At 45.9% G+C, this 17,103-nt stretch overlaps 1 protein-coding gene across 2 annotated transcripts; it reads left to right on the forward strand.

The window, feature by feature from the left end:
- The first annotated feature begins 1,177 nt into the window (after positions 1–1,177).
- fbxl20 (F-box and leucine-rich repeat protein 20) lies at positions 1,178–16,589 on the forward strand. 2 transcript variants are annotated; one of them, XR_011585573.1, is made up of 16 exons: positions 1,178–1,447; positions 5,432–5,493; positions 6,345–6,399; positions 6,514–6,588; positions 6,695–6,789; positions 6,889–6,957; positions 7,039–7,134; positions 7,902–8,028; positions 8,938–9,012; positions 9,433–9,563; positions 10,609–10,669; positions 11,194–11,238; positions 11,327–11,383; positions 11,478–11,690; positions 13,517–14,775; positions 14,822–16,589. XR_011585573.1 is itself a non-coding variant. In XM_070847815.1 (15 exons), the coding sequence occupies exons 1-15, from the start codon at positions 1,406–1,408 to the stop codon at positions 13,622–13,624; spliced, it is 1,311 nt and encodes a 436-aa protein (XP_070703916.1). In that variant the 5' UTR covers positions 1,178–1,405; the 3' UTR covers positions 13,625–16,589. The 2 variants fall into 2 exon arrangements, 1 of the variants encoding a protein (XP_070703916.1); XM_070847815.1 differs by having other exon boundaries at positions 13,517–16,589.
- Positions 16,590–17,103: the final 514 nt, after the last annotated feature.

Below are 17,103 nucleotides of genomic sequence, written 5' to 3' on the forward strand. Positions count from 1 at the left end.
AGATAAGGAAATTTTGAAAAGCCCATTTACATTTTATTAACACAGTCCAGCAGACATTCAACTGTTTTCTTTTATATCTATTATTCTTTTTTTATTAAATTGAACAGTTTTCTTTTATATTTTTATCATTTTACATTGAACTGTTTTCTTTTATATTTTTATTATTTTATTAAATCGAACTGTTTTCTTTTAAATTTTAATATTTTATTAAATCGAACTGTTTTCTTTTATATCTTTATTATTTTACATTGAACTGTTTTCTTTTATATCTTTATTATTATTTTTTGCATATTTGAACTGTTGTCAAGCATGTGTGCCCCAGTTTGATGACGCAGTATGACGAGGGGCCGTCCTGGACGCTGATTGGATAAGATGCCTAGCTGGGGCGGGGCCAAAGAGAAACGAGGAAGTGGCTCTTCCTTTATTTCTAACAAAGTTACAGCGCATGTTTTGAGAACAATACCCGAGAAAGGAAACACTTAACAGACACTTAAACGGTTAACGCGTTAATATAAGACAAACCCTCCCTTCTGTGGTCGTTATAGCAGCCTACACGAATCATAATGTGAATGAATTATGCCCGCTTTGTCTCGCTCTTCACTGACAGGGGCCTTGAAGTGGACATTAGTAATATTCAACATATCAGGCCATTTGTCTCTTTAATGGAGCTCTAGGCGAAAAAGCACCGTCTACATTTACAGCCACGTGTCCTGACTGGCCCCTCTTTGTCTCTGCTGGTGTCAGGATCTACCAACACCTCTGAGCAAACTTTAATTTTATTTTAAATAAGCTAAATATTATACCTGACTGACTCCTGTGACTCCTGATCCTTGTGTCAGACCCCCTGCTGTAGTATTGATCATCTATCTGTCCACTGGGAGCTTCGGTTAAAGGACCAGCCGACAAGTCAGTCATGTTTGTGCAACACATGCATCAGCGCACTTCCTTTATATTTCTAATTTCTGAGTGAGGCAGGTGAGCTGTGGGCTCAGTTTGAGGCTGTCAGGTCCTGTTCCTGTCGGGCTATTATGTGGATGGATGGAAAGCTGTATAGGGGGAGGAGGAGGGGGAGGAGGAGAGGAGGAGGAGGAGGAGGAGGAGAGGGCGAACCGAGCAGATAAGAGAAGTGGCTTATTGGCTGGCTGGCTGCTGCCTGTGGCTCATATTTTATCAGAAAACAAGGGGACTCGCTGTGTGTGTGTGTGTGTGTATGTGTGTGTGTGTGTGTGTGTGTGTGTGTTGTTGCAGGCCACAAGAAGAAGAAGAAACAACGACATCGCAGCCCGGGAGCTACCGAGAGGACGGTAGCATGAGAGACGTGGAGGGGACTCGGCAGGAAGAGGCTCCGTTTCTGCTTTTCACTTCGCCTGCACCGAATTCATTGAGTCGGTAACCAGCGTCCGACATGGGGAAGGAGGTTAACGGTGTTTCACGGAGCCGGTTTGAGGTGAGTTCACCCTGACAGCCGTCCACTCGCTCCCCGGTGAGCTGCTCCAGCGTCAGGCTGTGGGCCTGCACGGTGCCCGCCGCTGTTTTTGGTGTAAAACTGCGCTTATGCTCAGACTGTCGGTGCAGCTTCCGCAGTCAGTGTTTGGGATTAGGTCAAACACACACACACACACACACACACACACACACACACACACACACACACACACACTGAGCCCGGGCCTGGGTGTCTTCTCGTCCAGGACACGAGCCGGTGTCTCCCACCGAGCTTGCGGTGGTGTTCCTGAATAAATGGAGGCGCTTTTAAAGGTCCCAGCATGCTGCCCCGGGTCCCCTCTGCGCCGTCAAAACAAAGACACGGAGGCTACGGGGAGCAGCCGTCCGCACATCCACCGGGAATAAAAGAGGGCTCTTCACTGGGGGGCTGCAGCTGTTTCATAACTGCCCCCATGGTCGTCAGGAGGGTTTTTTTTTTTTTTTTTTGTCTGTACACTTTCATGGGGGGTGTTGTTGTGCGCGTCCATGGCCGCTGCGGCTGCGGGGGCCTCGGCTTGTGACTGCTTCACGCACCCCGTGTTAGCACCGAAACATCAACAAATAGGCCCGAGCTGCCGCCGGGAAACACGCACCGTAGCCCCCGGGGGAGGCACGGGGGCCACATGTCCACACACACACACACACACACACACACACTGGCTGCAGTGTTTTCTGCAGCTTTTGCTGTAAACTTTGTGTCGCAGCGGCGGATATTTGGGTGGAAAGTTGTCCCAGACGTGTGTGTTTCCGGCCGGTGACATTGGGCGGCGGAGCCCCGGCGCTCGGTGCCGTTTAATCCGCAGCCAGCGTGGGATTTGTGTGTGGTTTTATTTATTTTTAACGGTGCAACAGCTGACGACTCAGAAGATTCAGGCCGTTACCTTCTGGCCCGACAGCTGCGGCAGGGCTGCTGGTCAAGGTACCCGGATTTAGCGCGGACAAACAGGAAGTGGCGATGCTGCGCCTTCAAAATAAAAGCAAATATTTCTACATTTTGTTTTTGTTTTTTTGTCAGATGCTCTTTGGGTGTCTGTAGTCAGAAACACTATTTGCTCTCAGATGTATGTTGGAAAGATTAGATCTTGTGTTTAATGCACATTGTATTTATTAGTTATTAGTGTTGGAGTTATTAATTAAACTCAAACCAGGATATTTTCCTGAATAAAAGTAGTTTTGGTGCCTAAACCTAACCAAACTGAGACTGGAAAGTGAAAATAAGAATAAATACAAAGCTGAAATCTGTATTATTTAAGTTAACAAATGAGTTAATGTAATTTACTGTCCTGGGTGAAAGGCCGGTAACTAAACCAATCAGCCACCACAACCGCTTCAGTCCAAGTAATTTAGCATTCTTCGTACTGCAGGGCCGAACCAGGCTGAATAGAGGCTGTTCCTGTGCTATAGTTTTTAGTTTAGAGGGGAAACTGATCCGGTTTGGGTTTTAGGTGAAATGTGGTGTCACTGTGTATGTTGTGTATAGATTTATAAAGCTACAGCCCTCTTGACAACACGCTTTCTTTAGACATAGAGATGCTTCCATACAAATCCATCCAATATGTATCATAGCCTGAAAAATGTGCTATTGACCAGTGTGATACAGTTTGACCTGTGGTGTATCTGTGATAAATAATCACTAATGGTCACTATGCTGTCAGTCTATAAGATATTTCTATTGTAAACTAGTCTGACATACAAAGCATGTGGAGAATAAGATGTTCATGTTTTAGCTGTGCCAGGGGACGATGCCAATCACTGGTTGATCTTCTTATAAATGAAAATATTCTCCAGTAGTTTTAATATAAAGGATAAAGGGCAAAACACTGCACAGTCTATTGGTTTACTTCACTTATTAGCTCCATTAAAAACCGAGCCCAGAGGTCGGTGAGGAGTCTTAGACCGAAGATGGATCGTCACTGTTCATCACTAGAAATGCACTTTGGCCAAACAGCGTCTGAGCTTTACTTTGACAGACTGTGCCAGAAACGTCCTCTTACGTCGTGTGTGTCTTCACGGCTCTGCAGCACATACTGATCTGCTGTGTACCAGCCTTTAACAAAAGACTCCAGCTCTATGCAAAGTAAACGGCCATTTATGACCCCTAATTCTATTTCCCAGTGAAAAGGAACGTGTAAATGAAACCCACATTGTGATGACATTACCGCCAAGTTATGTGTAATTGGGTGAACTGATGTAAGAGTTGTTGAAACAGTTTAAACACGAGGCAACAAAACAATGCCAGCTGCCGGTGTGTCTGTCTCATCTGTGGATGTGAGGAAGGACAAAGTAGATATCTGAACCTAATCACTGGTTTAACATACTTGTCAGACTAATCTAAATTTAATCTGAGGATTTTCTTTGTAAGGAAACATTAAAAAAAAAAAAAGTTTTTCTAAAAATATTATCACCTTTTGTTTTGCTTTCCAAAGATGTGCAGCTGGAGGTTACAGCTCACCCTGCTTTTTACCTCCCGCCAGGCCTGCTTCACTGACTATAGCTGACCAGTGGAGAAAACATAATGCTCACATTCATGCAGCATCAGGTTCATTTTATGTTAGAGCACAAAAGGGGACAGTGTATGCCCGTTGACCATGCGCATCTGGTTCTTTGGAAATGGCTCTGGATTATTTGGCCAGAAAGTAGTGCCGTGGAAGACGAGCTGTCAGAGTCAATTTGCCCCAAATCCAAACGTGAAATGTCAGTCCCTCCTTACTCCCTCAAAACTCAAAGTTTTACACGTCTGCACTGGCAGGCAGCCCCTGCACAGACAGCTCTGTGTGTGTGTGTGTGTGTGTGTGAGTTAGTATGTTTATCAGAGGGACATAGAGAGGCTTTGACCCAGAGCTGACTGGATTCTTAAACAGGCAGACCTGTCAGTTTGTTTTTGTGAGCTGATGAATGGGTTTGCTTAAGTGTGTAAGTCCCTCAAAATCTGAAGCTATTGTCACAGGGTGGACACCCATCATCCAAAATAACTAGGAGCCGCTCATCATCATGTATTTCTGGATAACTGCTGCTTCATACTCGCACCTGTGAGACGTGTAAAGAACGAACTTGCAAATTCCTTGTTGATCTTGTCACATGTTTGCCTGTTGTAAATAACATGCGTCTTCCTGGATCTTATTTACACACTAAAAAGCCCCCACCCCTCAATTACCCTGTCCCTGGTTTACATTTATCTTTCTAAATCTGAGGGGGAAAATGGATTGGGCCAGATGTTGCTTCATTTGCCTTGTTGTGACTGAGCGAATGCTCCCAAACGTCATCGTCTCAACATCTTGCATTTTACAATCCAGCACAATATGAATTCCCACAAATCAAGGGAACCCTGGAGTCAATAAGTGTGTGTGTGTGTGTGTGAGTAGGTGGGGTTTAATAAATGCTCATTTATTGCCTCTTTGTGTGCTGAGGCTCTTTCTGTGGATTACAGGCTGGTATTTACGCTCACACAGCATGTGTTTATTTGTGTGGAAATCCATTAGCTGTTTGCAGAAGCTGGAGAAATTCATCAAAGAGTGACGCCAGAGCCATTGTGGCTAATTCCAGTGTACATTCACGGCACATGCTGATGCGGACGCGGATGGAAACTCAACAGCGTGAACGACGCAGGAAGCTCGGACAGAATATTTATGCAGAAAAGATAACGTGACATCGCAGGCCATCGCGGCGGCTCTGTGGTCGGCAGTGCAAAGTCCCGTCCTGCTGATTCTGCTTAGAAGATATTAAATCCAGCCTCCTGCTTTATCTTCCGTCACCTTTAGTGTTTTCCAAGGCTTGACATTGAATCTATCTCAGCTGATGAGATTACGATCATTTATCCTTGCTTATTGCTGAGGCCGTCCTTGAGTGAGGTGTGTTGGTGGAGGAGGAGGAGGAGGAGGAGGAGGTGGAGGAGGCTACAGTGAGTTAAAACAGGACTAACACATTATTATCCTCTGCACCCGTACAGATGTTCACAAACAGTGATGAGGCGGTCATCAATAAGAAGCTGCCTAAGGAGCTGTTGCTACGGTGAGTGACATTTCAAAACACTTCAATCAGACTGTCTGCAGGTTGTTGGTGTTTTTTGGCATGTTGCACGCTCCACACTCACAACCTTCGCTCCCGATCAGCTCATCCAATCATACACAAAGGCTCAGTTGACCTTGCACCACCTTCCTCCCTCTACACCCCTCAGACACACACACACACACACACACACACACACTAACATCGTGCATCTGATGATCACACACTGTATGCTCACTTATCCTTTAGCAAACATGTCAACTAAACCAACCACCAAGGTGCCATCCCCCCCCCCCAGTTCCCCACCCTAGCCCGCTCCCCCAATGCTGGAACTGTAATTAAACACAGATGCTTAAAGCTATAAAAGATTCAAATTGATTTCAGGCAACAACAACAAAAAAAAAAAACACCTCAAGAGTCCCTGAGCAAACAGAAAATGAAGGCCATAACTCAAGCCTCGGCCTCGCCAGCCAGGCTGCTGACTGTGTGCAGCCTGGCCAGGTTCATCGCCCTGATTTGTGAGGCTGGCAGGCCGTGCAGGGACTCTCTGCATCCCTGCTTCAACCCTAATACAGTATTTGCTGCATTGAGGGATCCTCTAGTCCGATTCCAGCGGTGTGGCGTTCATCCGAGGCAGATTCTTCCTCGCCAGGTCCCCGCTTTGTGTAAACACATCTATCCTGCAAACGGGGTAAACACATCTCTCCCGCTGACAGTCAGAGACAATATTAGCTGATTTACTCACACCGCTGTGCTGTGAGTGGAAGCAGACGCAGGGCTGAGTTGAGAGCGTAAAGAGGAAGCTTCTGGCAGCGGGGATCAGGGTCTCTAAACCGTCCCTGTCTGTCTTCCAGAATCTTCTCCTTTCTGGATGTGGTGACACTCTGTCGCTGTGCCCAGGTCTCACGGGTGAGTCTGTGTCCACAAGGTGTGCCTGTATATATATATATGTGTGTGTGTGTGTGTGGTGTGTTTGGGGAAAATCTTGACCCTAAACGTGTGTTTCTTCCTCCACGCTCTCAGTCCTGGAATGTTCTGGCCTTGGATGGCAGCAACTGGCAACGAATCGACCTCTTTGACTTTCAGAGGGACATTGAAGTGAGTGAATCTGGTCTCTGTCTACTTTACTCTCCACCTTCAGTCTCCGCACTTCACTCCTAATCTGTCGTTGCTGTAAATCGCCGGTGGGTGGTTTCTGTTGCAGGGTCGGGTGGTGGAGAACATCTCAAAGCGGTGCGGAGGGTTCCTGAGGAAGCTGAGTCTGCGGGGCTGCCTGGGTGTGGGTGACAGCGCCCTGAGGTGAGTGTGGCTTCAGACCCCGGGGAGGCAGGGAGAGAGGGAGGGAGAGGGAGAGGCAATTTCAGTTTGATGGTTTGTTTTTGTTTTTTTCTTCTGCAGGACTTTCTCACAAAACTGCAGGAACATCGAGCTGCTTAGTCTGAACGGCTGCACCAAGATCACTGACAGGTATGTGCATTGTTCTGCCATGTCGGCGTATCGGAAAGCTTCCTCTCCTTCAAACTGCTCATCGTCTTTTCTCTTCTGCAGCACATGTAACAGCCTCAGTAAGTTCTGTCCAAAGCTGAAGCACCTGGACCTTGCCTCCTGTACCTCAATCACCAACCTGTCACTCAAAGCTCTCAGGTGTGTACATTGTGTCAATGTCGTGATGTACATTTCTCCTGGATTTACAACACATTATGGGATAAGGCCAGTATTTTAACGCCCCGGCAGCCAAGAACATGCAGCCTGTGAGCTACAGTGGCTCAAACACCCAAACAAACCATGCCTGATCACAGTAGGTCCACTAAAAGAGCTTGTTTGATCCACTGACAGGCTCAGAGTGTTATTCTAAGTGTGTGACAGCATCATGGAAAGGATCCCTACAGAGAGAGACCTGGAAGATCCTTTTGGTTTAACCACAAACAGCACACACACCAGACTACATTCACTAAAACAGGGATTTTACCTCGTAGAAAAAAGTAGTGTAGTGTAGTCCACCACTACCTCGATAGGTAGTTTATTGGTGTTATTTTGTGTTACACAAATATTGTGTGGGGGCCGAACTAACCCTTTAAAACCCCAAAGTCGCATAATAACACAAACGCATTAACAGATTGAGACAGCAGTTGACCAGCAACTACTGTGTAAAATTACTATTTTTGTCAATGGAGTCTGGTGACCCAAAGGATTACATTACAGTCATTGTAGGTTGTTCTCTGCTCTACTGGACCAATTCTATAACTTTTTTTTCTTCTATTGAAACGTAATAAAAGGGAGGCAGAGTTGGAGATTTTAAACATTTGTATACACTTGAATACATTTAATAATATCCTTGCATTGCATGTAAAGTCCTTCTCCCCGGTGTTGTGTACATGCTAACATGCCCTCATGTATTTCCCTCCTGTCAGTGAGGGTTGTCCCCTGCTGGAGCAGCTCAACATCTCCTGGTGTGATCAGGTCACCAAGGATGGGATCCAGGCTCTGGTGCGTTCCTGCCCTGGACTCAAAGGCCTTTTCCTCAAGGGATGCACACAGGTATGGCTCAGTATGAGGGTTCACACACAGCCTTGAATGTTTGGAAAATGTTTGACTTTAACTGTTTTTCAAGGTGGGGAATCTGCATGGATTTGACTATACTCCATGAACGGTGCTTGATTTTCTATATAATCCGACATTTTATCAACACAATCACTCATGTAAACCAAAAATCTTTTTATATGTGAAATAAAACAAACCTGTCGCCACGTGTTTATTGTCTCCTTCGCCCTGAGATGGTGGAGCATCAGCACAAGGCATCACTAATGTAATTATGTAGATATTTTCTTGTATAAATAGACTGAATAAACATGCGAACAGCTATTTACTTTCCCACTAAACATGGAATAACATGATGATTTACTTTAGTATGAAACTTATGTGGATGAACTCACTAACTGGTGACTTCCTCGTTGCACAGTTCTCTTGTTGTTACTGTTCTTGTATGTTTCATCATAGCGGCCGTCACTTATTAAACTAAAGACCAAGTTCCTCTTATTTTCAGTCCGACTAGAGCACAGCTGCTGCTACCGCAAAACATAAAATGCATCACTTCCTGTGCAACAGGGGATGTTTCTGTGGAAAGACGGGCCAGAAACGGTCGACGGCAAATATAAAAGCCTTCGTTTATCATAGTGCCTTCCTGTTATAAAAAGCCTTCGTTTATCATAGTGCCTTCCTGTTATATCAACCGTCAACACTACAGCATGCAAAGAAGATGCCACACATCTTTTTACTTACAGGACAAACACACACACCTCAGTTTAGCTTTCTGAGGCGTTTCTAATACACTGAACAACCCTTTATGTCAGCGACAGATGGCGGGTTAATCTCAGTGTGCTTTGTTGTACATTTGATGAGTGTAGTTTGCTTCCAGGTGACTGTTGTCTCTGTCGATCTCCTCCACAGCTAGAAGACGAGGCGCTGAAGCACATCGGGGCTCACTGTCCAGAGCTGGTCACGCTCAACCTGCAGACATGCTCAGTAAGAACAGTTAACGGCACCAAACGATGCGTCGGCTCGGCCGTTTTGCAATTTAAGTGACGCTGAGGGCACATTTCAGCATGTTAACATGCAGCTCCTATCTACAAACACTGTTAGAAACCCCCTAAATCTGAACTTTTGCCAGAAAAAAGAAGGAAAGTACTCAAATGTTGTTCTCTTCAACCCACAACAGTCTGTGAAACCTGCTCACACAATGTATTTAAATGCTCTTCCTCATCTATACATCTCCATGAGTCACACCTCAAAAACTCATCGTGCCGTCTTGTTCCTCCTCTTGTTTCGCTGCCTTTCTCCTCATCTGTTGCTGCAAAAGAAAAGAAATTCGCTCTCATTAGCAGGCTGTTAAGGTGGAACATGAACACACACACACTAACACACACTTTCTCTTTGTGTGAGCAGCAGATCACAGATGAAGGCCTCATCACGATTTGCCGTGGCTGTCACCGTTTGCAGTCTCTGTGCGTGTCGGGCTGTGCCAATATCACGGACGCCATCCTGCACGCCCTGGGACAGAACTGCCCTCGCCTCAGGTGAATTTACACACCTGCACACACACACATCCTCATTCTGAGCTCAGCTGTGCATCACTTGTTGAAGGACCGTCTCACCTGGCAGCCCAGAACAGGTGGCCAACAAGCTACAGCGGATATAATGTAATACTTTGGGGCAATTGTGCCTGACCTTAGTACGTCCACTGCTATCCTGAGTGTCTGACGGCATGATGGAAAGGATCCCTACAGAGACCGACCTGGAAGATCAACCATTAAACAGCCATTATATCACTTTCCACAAGGACACCAGACTCCATTGACAAAAACAGTAATTTTACATGATATTTACTGGCAAACTGCAATTTCAATCAGTTAGTTTGTTTGTGTTATTATGTGACTTTGGTGTTTTTAAAGGGTTAGTTCGGCTCAACACAATATTCGTATAACATAAATAAACCAACTGATCAAGGCAGCAGTAGACCAGCCACTCTTATGTCTTGCAAGGTAAAATCCCTGTTTTTGTGAATGGAGTCTGGTGTGTGTGCAGAGAACGATATAACGGCTGTTTGTGGTTAAACCAAAAGGATCTTCCAGGTCTCTCTCTGTAGGGATCCTTTCCATAATGCTGTCACACACTTAGAATAACACTCTGAGCCTGTCAGTGGATCAAACAAGCTCTTTTAATGGACCTACTGTGATCAGGCACAAGGATTGAAAATACTGGAGTATCCTTAAAAATCCTGCAAAAGACCCTAAAAAAACTTTCCATTTAGTCTGAACATTAATTACTGTGAGTTATTGTTCAGTTTCACTTGAGTGTGAAGTATTTAAATGTATTTTAAGGACGCTTACTGATCGGTTGACAACCTTGATCCTGTAATTGCAGACCAGTGATCTCACTTTTGTTTTCTTGCAAACATAAGATTTCAGGACTAATTTCTTGATGAAGTAATTATAATATAAATGTGAGTAATAGTTTAATCCTGCAGTGAAGGTTGACATAATAATGGTAATGAATAAACAGATCTAACTCCTGCAGATCCACTTAAAGTCACTATAACTCTGCTCCTCTGTCTCCTTACAGAATATTAGAGGTGGCTCGCTGCTCTCAGCTTACAGATGTGGGCTTCACTACATTAGCAAGGGTGAGTGATGCGTCGGCCTCTTTGAGTCTTTGCTCACAGGTGTAAAGAGGTGGACACCTCCGGGACCTTCAGCCTGCATCCTCTCTAGTGTCCAGCAGGGGGCGACTCCACTGAGTCTGATTGGATGGAAGTCAATGAGGAAATGAGGCGACTTCTCTCTTGATTTATCAGCTCAGTGAACAGTTTCTGCTCTCAGTCTCTAGTTTACTGTCTTCTTCAGCACAGCAGGACGGTTATTTAGTAAATTATGGTCCATTTAGAGGAAGATAGACCAGGAAGAGGGTGGGGCTACCTGCTCACTGACCAATCAGAGGAGGGTCCTGTCTTCACCAAACCAATCAAATGTGGAGTTAAACATAATTTCTGGTGCTGAAAATAAGATGTTGATCTTGAAAATGCCAAATTAAAGGTGTCAAACCTCTTGGAAACCTCTAAATATACTAGACTACTAAATATTTCCAGGTTCTCGTCTCCACACGCCCACATTAGATCATCTCTGTTTATTTTCTCCTCTTCTGCTGCAGAATTGTCACGAGCTTGAGAAGATGGATTTAGAAGAATGTGTGCAGGTAAATAAACAACCTGAGCTACACCTCTTCTGTTCCCGCTGTAACCGTGGAGACCCATTACATTTGTCTCTGTTTGTCTGTGCATCAGATCACAGATGGAACGCTCATCCAGCTCTCTATCCACTGCCCTCGTTTGCAAGTCCTGGTGAGTGCGTGTCCTCCACTTCAGCTTATTTTGCTCCTGAGTCGCAGCTCGTCCTGGCAGACAGTTGAGTAACGGAGCTGCTGTGTTGCTGTAGAGCCTGTCTCACTGTGAGCTGATCACCGATGATGGAATCAGACACCTCGGCAGCGGCCCCTGTGCTCACGACCGCCTGGAGGTGATCGAGCTGGACAACTGCCCCCTGATCACAGACGCCTCGCTGGAGCACCTGAAGAGCTGCCACAGCCTGGATCGCATCGAGCTCTACGACTGCCAGCAGATCACCCGCGCCGGCATCAAGAGACTAAGGGTGAGTTGTGTGGGCAAACGATGAGCAAGCACTGACTCATACATGGGTTTCTCTGAACGGCCACTTCGTGAACTCAACATATGAGAATGTGGTAGAAAACGGTTTAAAATCACTGATGTATATATTTTATTTTGATGCTGAATGAAGTGAAGGTGTTTTGAGCCCCTCAAGGCTAAATCCCACTGGGGGCATCTGCGACGCAGCTTCTGAAGCTGATGGCGTCCACTCGTAGTTAACGCTTCAACGCTTCAAGTCCCAGTAGAAGCACCGCGGTGCTCCGCTAAAGATAATCACCGGGTCCATTTCTGACCGGTGTGTCAAACGGCTCAGAGCAGAGGAGGCGGCAGGAAATCAGACAGTCAAACAGCAAAGAGAATCAGCTCAGTTTTCAAAGTAAAAGCCCCCGTGCAGACTGTCAGTGGTGTATTCCAGCAGCACATCAGTGTTATTCTCTAATGGGGGGGGGCACCAGGCCAGACGTCAGCCGCTCAGAGGGTTTTTAACACCATGACGACCAGAGGTTCATCTGGGATGGAGAAACACTCTGACTGTGACTTTAGCTGCTGTCTGTAGCTGCAGCACAACAAAGCAGGAAGTACATCCAAGAGACACTGGTGGAGGTGAAGCCACCTGAGGACGGAGCAGAAGAGTCCGGTGGGGTCCGGTGCCCATTGGTGCTGCGTTCAGGCTCCACCATCCAGACTAGTTTGGGATCATTTTTAAAGTACAACTGACATTAACCACGACACAGCTTCTCATTGCCTATAGAGGATTAGTGGAGGTCAACTCTTAACCTGATAAAATCACATCTGGTGTGCAGCCTCACTATTATACTCCTGATGCTGTGTTTGTAAGGTCGGGAACATGCTTGAATTCGAATATACTCCTTGAAAAATACTGGATTTTCAAAATAATCTGGCGTTTAATCCACACAATCACTCATATTTGTTAGTTGTCTCCTGGCGTCTGACACCAGACGTGACGACTGACGAGCAGCGTCATGAGGGCGACCATCTGCTCTCAGACCGAGCGGCTGACCTCTGACCTCTGACGCTGTCCGTGCTGATTACTGAAGGCCACTAGCTGACTGCTGTACCTGTTTCTAGAGAACAGGTGGAGTTTGGTATCGCTATAGCAACACACCAGGCTGCTGTTTTAAGGACGACAGGCTGGTTAAAGACAAATATTTTAAAATCTGGCCTCAGAGAGGAAGATGTACTGCACAAGCTGCAGGAAGGAGATGAACCTGTACAGGATAAGGAGGGGGGGGGGGCACTCATAGCTAGATAATCCTCTGTTGATCCCTTACTGTGGAACGCCATTATCAATATAATCCTGATCAAAACACACCATTAAAGTTAATTTGAACAGCTGGTAAAATAGACAAACCCTGACTGCTGCAGTCCAGGAGTGATGATAAAAGCTTGTCTGGACATTTTTAGTCCATGCACCTTGAAAAGTGCTTGAATTTGACTCTTTAAAAAGCTGCATGAACCTTTTGGCTTTGGTAACGAAGGATTAGAAACCATCTCTGATCAACTGTTGTCGCTCTCTAAACCAACCAACCATTCCATTAAAGCTTCTCTAGTGGGGCTCATGCACTCAGTCAGTACTTCAGTAAAGGTTCATCTGATCCTATTGATCCTGCCAATACTGATCAGGAGGTGACGTATGATGAAACACAAACATCTCCTGTCTGTCTCCTCCTCTGATGTAACTCACTGGGTTGGAAAACGTGTTGCTAACTGATGTGAGATGATTTCGGGGCGTTGAAGTGAATCATTTTCAGCCCTCCTGTCGTCTGTGTTTCCCTCTTCTCTCCACAGACCCATCTGCCTAACATCAAAGTGCATGCGTACTTCGCCCCCGTCACTCCGCCCCCCTCCGTCGGGGGCAGCCGTCAGAGGTTTTGCCGCTGCTGCATCCTGCTATGATGTAAAGACAACAACCCCCCCCTCTCCCTTTCCCTCCTCTCCCTTCGTACACGCTCCCCGAAACCCGTCACTTGATCCCTGACCTGCTGCCCCCCATCATAGAGTACATGCTGATGTGTCCCCCCCCCACCCCCACCTCCCCTTTTGGAGCTGCAGAGAGAGGGAGAGAGCCAAATAACGCTACAGGGTCTCGGGTAACTATCCCAAAAACATTCCCAAATCCCTCCACACACACACACACACACACACACAGATTAACTCTTAGAAGAAGGTCAGAACATTCCTGGAGTGTGTTTCAGTGGACGAACCCGTTTTAAAGAAGAGGGTTCTGCAGAATTACTAAACACGATCGCCACTGTGACGGGATTTAACATCAGATGAAGTACAGAAGAACTGTTTAAGGAGCCGCACGACGACATCTTCACATCCAGACCCATCGCTCCACGTGAGGGGAGCCGCACTCTGCACCGATTCAGCACTTTGACACTGTTGTAGCCTCTAAACAGAATATCGGAAAGGTGGAAAAAAATCCCTCTTAACCTCTCACACGCGGTGTTGAAGGTCACTTAACAGCTACCTCTAGATGGGAACTGAGACCTGTGTTAGCTTTCTTCTGCAGGCTGTTTATTTCCAAACAGGGCAGCAATACAGCAAAGTAACCCGCTGACACCCCCAACACACACACACACACACACACACACACACACACACACACACACACTCAGCAGCAGAAAGCCTATTTTGTGATTTTTATTAAAAAAAAAAAAAGCATACTTGCAGCTATTTGCACTTACAGTAAAGCAATTATGAGACACTTTACAAAGACGTCCATCTCCCAATTTAAGACTGGCATTTTACTAACAGCACCGATACAGACCTTCCTTCACCACATGCACACACACACACACACACACACACACACACCTTGAGCTTGCTACACCTGTACCCTCACCTCTCTCTGTCTCTCTGTTACAATCAGAAGCTTCAATATACTGAAGAGGAGAAAAAGAAAAAGGAAAAAAAAAGAAAAAAGACAAAGTTCAATATTTTTCTAAAAATGGACACCAATTAAGACTCACAAGTGGGGACTGGAGAAGATGCCAAATGTTGCATGTAACACCTCTAGTTTTTTAAAATCTAATTGTAAATATGTGAGGACTGTGGAGGCCGAGAGTGGAAGCCGCTGATCGCCGGGAGGTGTCGTGAGAGGGGGCAGAGCCGGCTGTCGATGGGGTCTCTGAAGGGAAGTTTAAAGAGCTGCTGCTGGCCTGTGGAAGCTCGTGTCAGCAGCAGGAAAAGGTCTAAAGACACTGAGAAAAAAAGAAGTCTGACTTCACTACATGAGTTCTTGCTGTCAGAGCGGGACGACGGAAAGAAAAAGCCAACTGAAAACAATCAAAGTACTTTTTATTTTTCAGTTTGTTTGGTTTCCTTTAGTTGCTCTCTTGTTTTCGCACCGGTGACGAGGCCTTGCTCCGCAGGGGACGGAGGGACGCCCCCCCTACCTGTGACCTCCTCAGTCCGCCTGGGACCAGGGACGCTGCCGTCGCAGGTGAAGACCGGGTCAGACCGGGTCAGACCGGGTCAGACCGGCGGAGAGGAAGTCACCTGAATCTTGAGCGCACACTTCTGGCCTGCTGACAGACGAGAGGGATGATTTTTTTGAGGGCTCTGATGGACTTCAGCCCCCCCGGCCTGTGAAGTATTGAAGCCTTTTCTTATGGATTATCTTCTCCTGCTTTTGCTCCCATTTCATTTTATAAACATGTCTTTTACTGCTTTTCCTCCGGACTTCCTCTGGATCTCCACCTCCTCTCTTCTTTTGCATTTCTGTTTTGGTGTGGTTTGGATTGCGCCTGCTTTGTGTTTTGAAGTCATGAGTTCAGTGTCTCCACTTGAGTTTGAGTCCTCTTCCAGTCCTCAGTTTTGATCTGATGGTGTTTGTGTTTGTATTCAGAGTTTTATTGTTACTAAATGTCCGGAGTGCAGCCTTTGTCCAGGGGAAATGACGGCGCCAGTGCAATTGTAATAAATGTTAGAGTTTAAGTTGGATTTTTAAAACTGTGAGTTCAGGATGGCGTGTCTGTGTGACGTAGGTTTACTTATTGAATGTCTCCATCGCAGAGGAGTCCTCTGGTGGCTGTTCAGGCATCGTGTGCCGCTTTAGCAGAATCTGATTTCTCTCCCATAAGCGTGCTTTCCTCTCCTCAATTTAAATGCCTTGCTTTTCCAAACACCCCCTCCCACGATGCACCCTGCCCAAATAGATCAAACGAGACGCAAATTGGTAAAAAGAGATAACCCCAGCGTGGATTGTTCTGGTTTAAAGGTGCACGGCAACCTGCAAAACACCGAAGATGATTCTGCTCGGTTTGTGATTTGACAGCTTCGGCAGGCGGGATGATACAAGCTGAGATGAATCCAGTGTAATCCAGTCTGATCTGTTTTGTTTGAATGGGGGTTTACGGGGGATTAGGGAACCACTAAGAGTCAAAATGGCGGAGATATCTAATGTACTCTGTCACCGTGCTCCAGGGTTAAGATGGTTAACTGGAGGAAAAAGGAAAAGTGGTGGGATTTAGACTGGAGCCAACACGAGCTCCTAAAGCAGAGTGAACAGATCACAGGTGGCGCTCTGCCCGCTCCTGATACTTTTCTATGTCTTCATGGTACAAAACACACTACAGCCTCCACAGAGCGGCCCAGCAGACAGCTCTGCTCTGCATCAGTCTTTTCATGCAAACACTGGAGGGAGGCTGAGGATTAGGACGGAGGGCAACAGGTGAGATGGTAGATCGACACCTGAGAAATTTCAAAAACAATTTTGACAATGACTGTAGTTCATATAATTACTGTAAATCTTTTCCTTTTCTTTCTTTCTTTTTTTTTTTTTTTTTTTTTTTTTTACAATTAACCGATATAAATGAATATGTACGTATGAATAAATATATACCTATATTATTAAGACTTGGTTGGTCTTCTCTCTGGTGTTGGACGGCGTCGGTTCTTCGTTGGTGCAGCAGGTGGCGGCAGTGAATCAGCTGCAGTGATTCCTCCATCACAGCTGCTCTCATTCACAAATCTCTACAGCCCAGTTCATTATTAACACCTGTGCTTCTCCCAGCAGGCAGGAAACAAAAGAAACATTTGGTTTTATTCTAATTAAACTCTTCTGTTGCTGTTTATCTGTAGAAATGACAAGAAAAAACTGTATTTTTTCTTTGGTTTCTAAAAAAAACTACACTTTTTCCCCACTAGTAATTGAATCAGTTTGTTTTTTATGGTTCTACTTTTCCATCTTTTCATTATTCGCTGGCAGTTAATGAGCCCCACCTGTCCCAGATCTACCTGAGACCAGGTGGAGCTTATTACCTCCTTTGGGAGGAACAAAAGCCTGCAGGTCTCTGCCCCCCCCCCACCCCCCAGGACTGAGGCTGAACAGCCCTTATTTACATGTTCCATCTTCCCATTGACGTCCT

This window comes from Pempheris klunzingeri, chromosome 17 (genome assembly GCF_042242105.1).
Source record: "Pempheris klunzingeri isolate RE-2024b chromosome 17, fPemKlu1.hap1, whole genome shotgun sequence".
NCBI lineage: Eukaryota > Metazoa > Chordata > Actinopteri > Acropomatiformes > Pempheridae > Pempheris > Pempheris klunzingeri.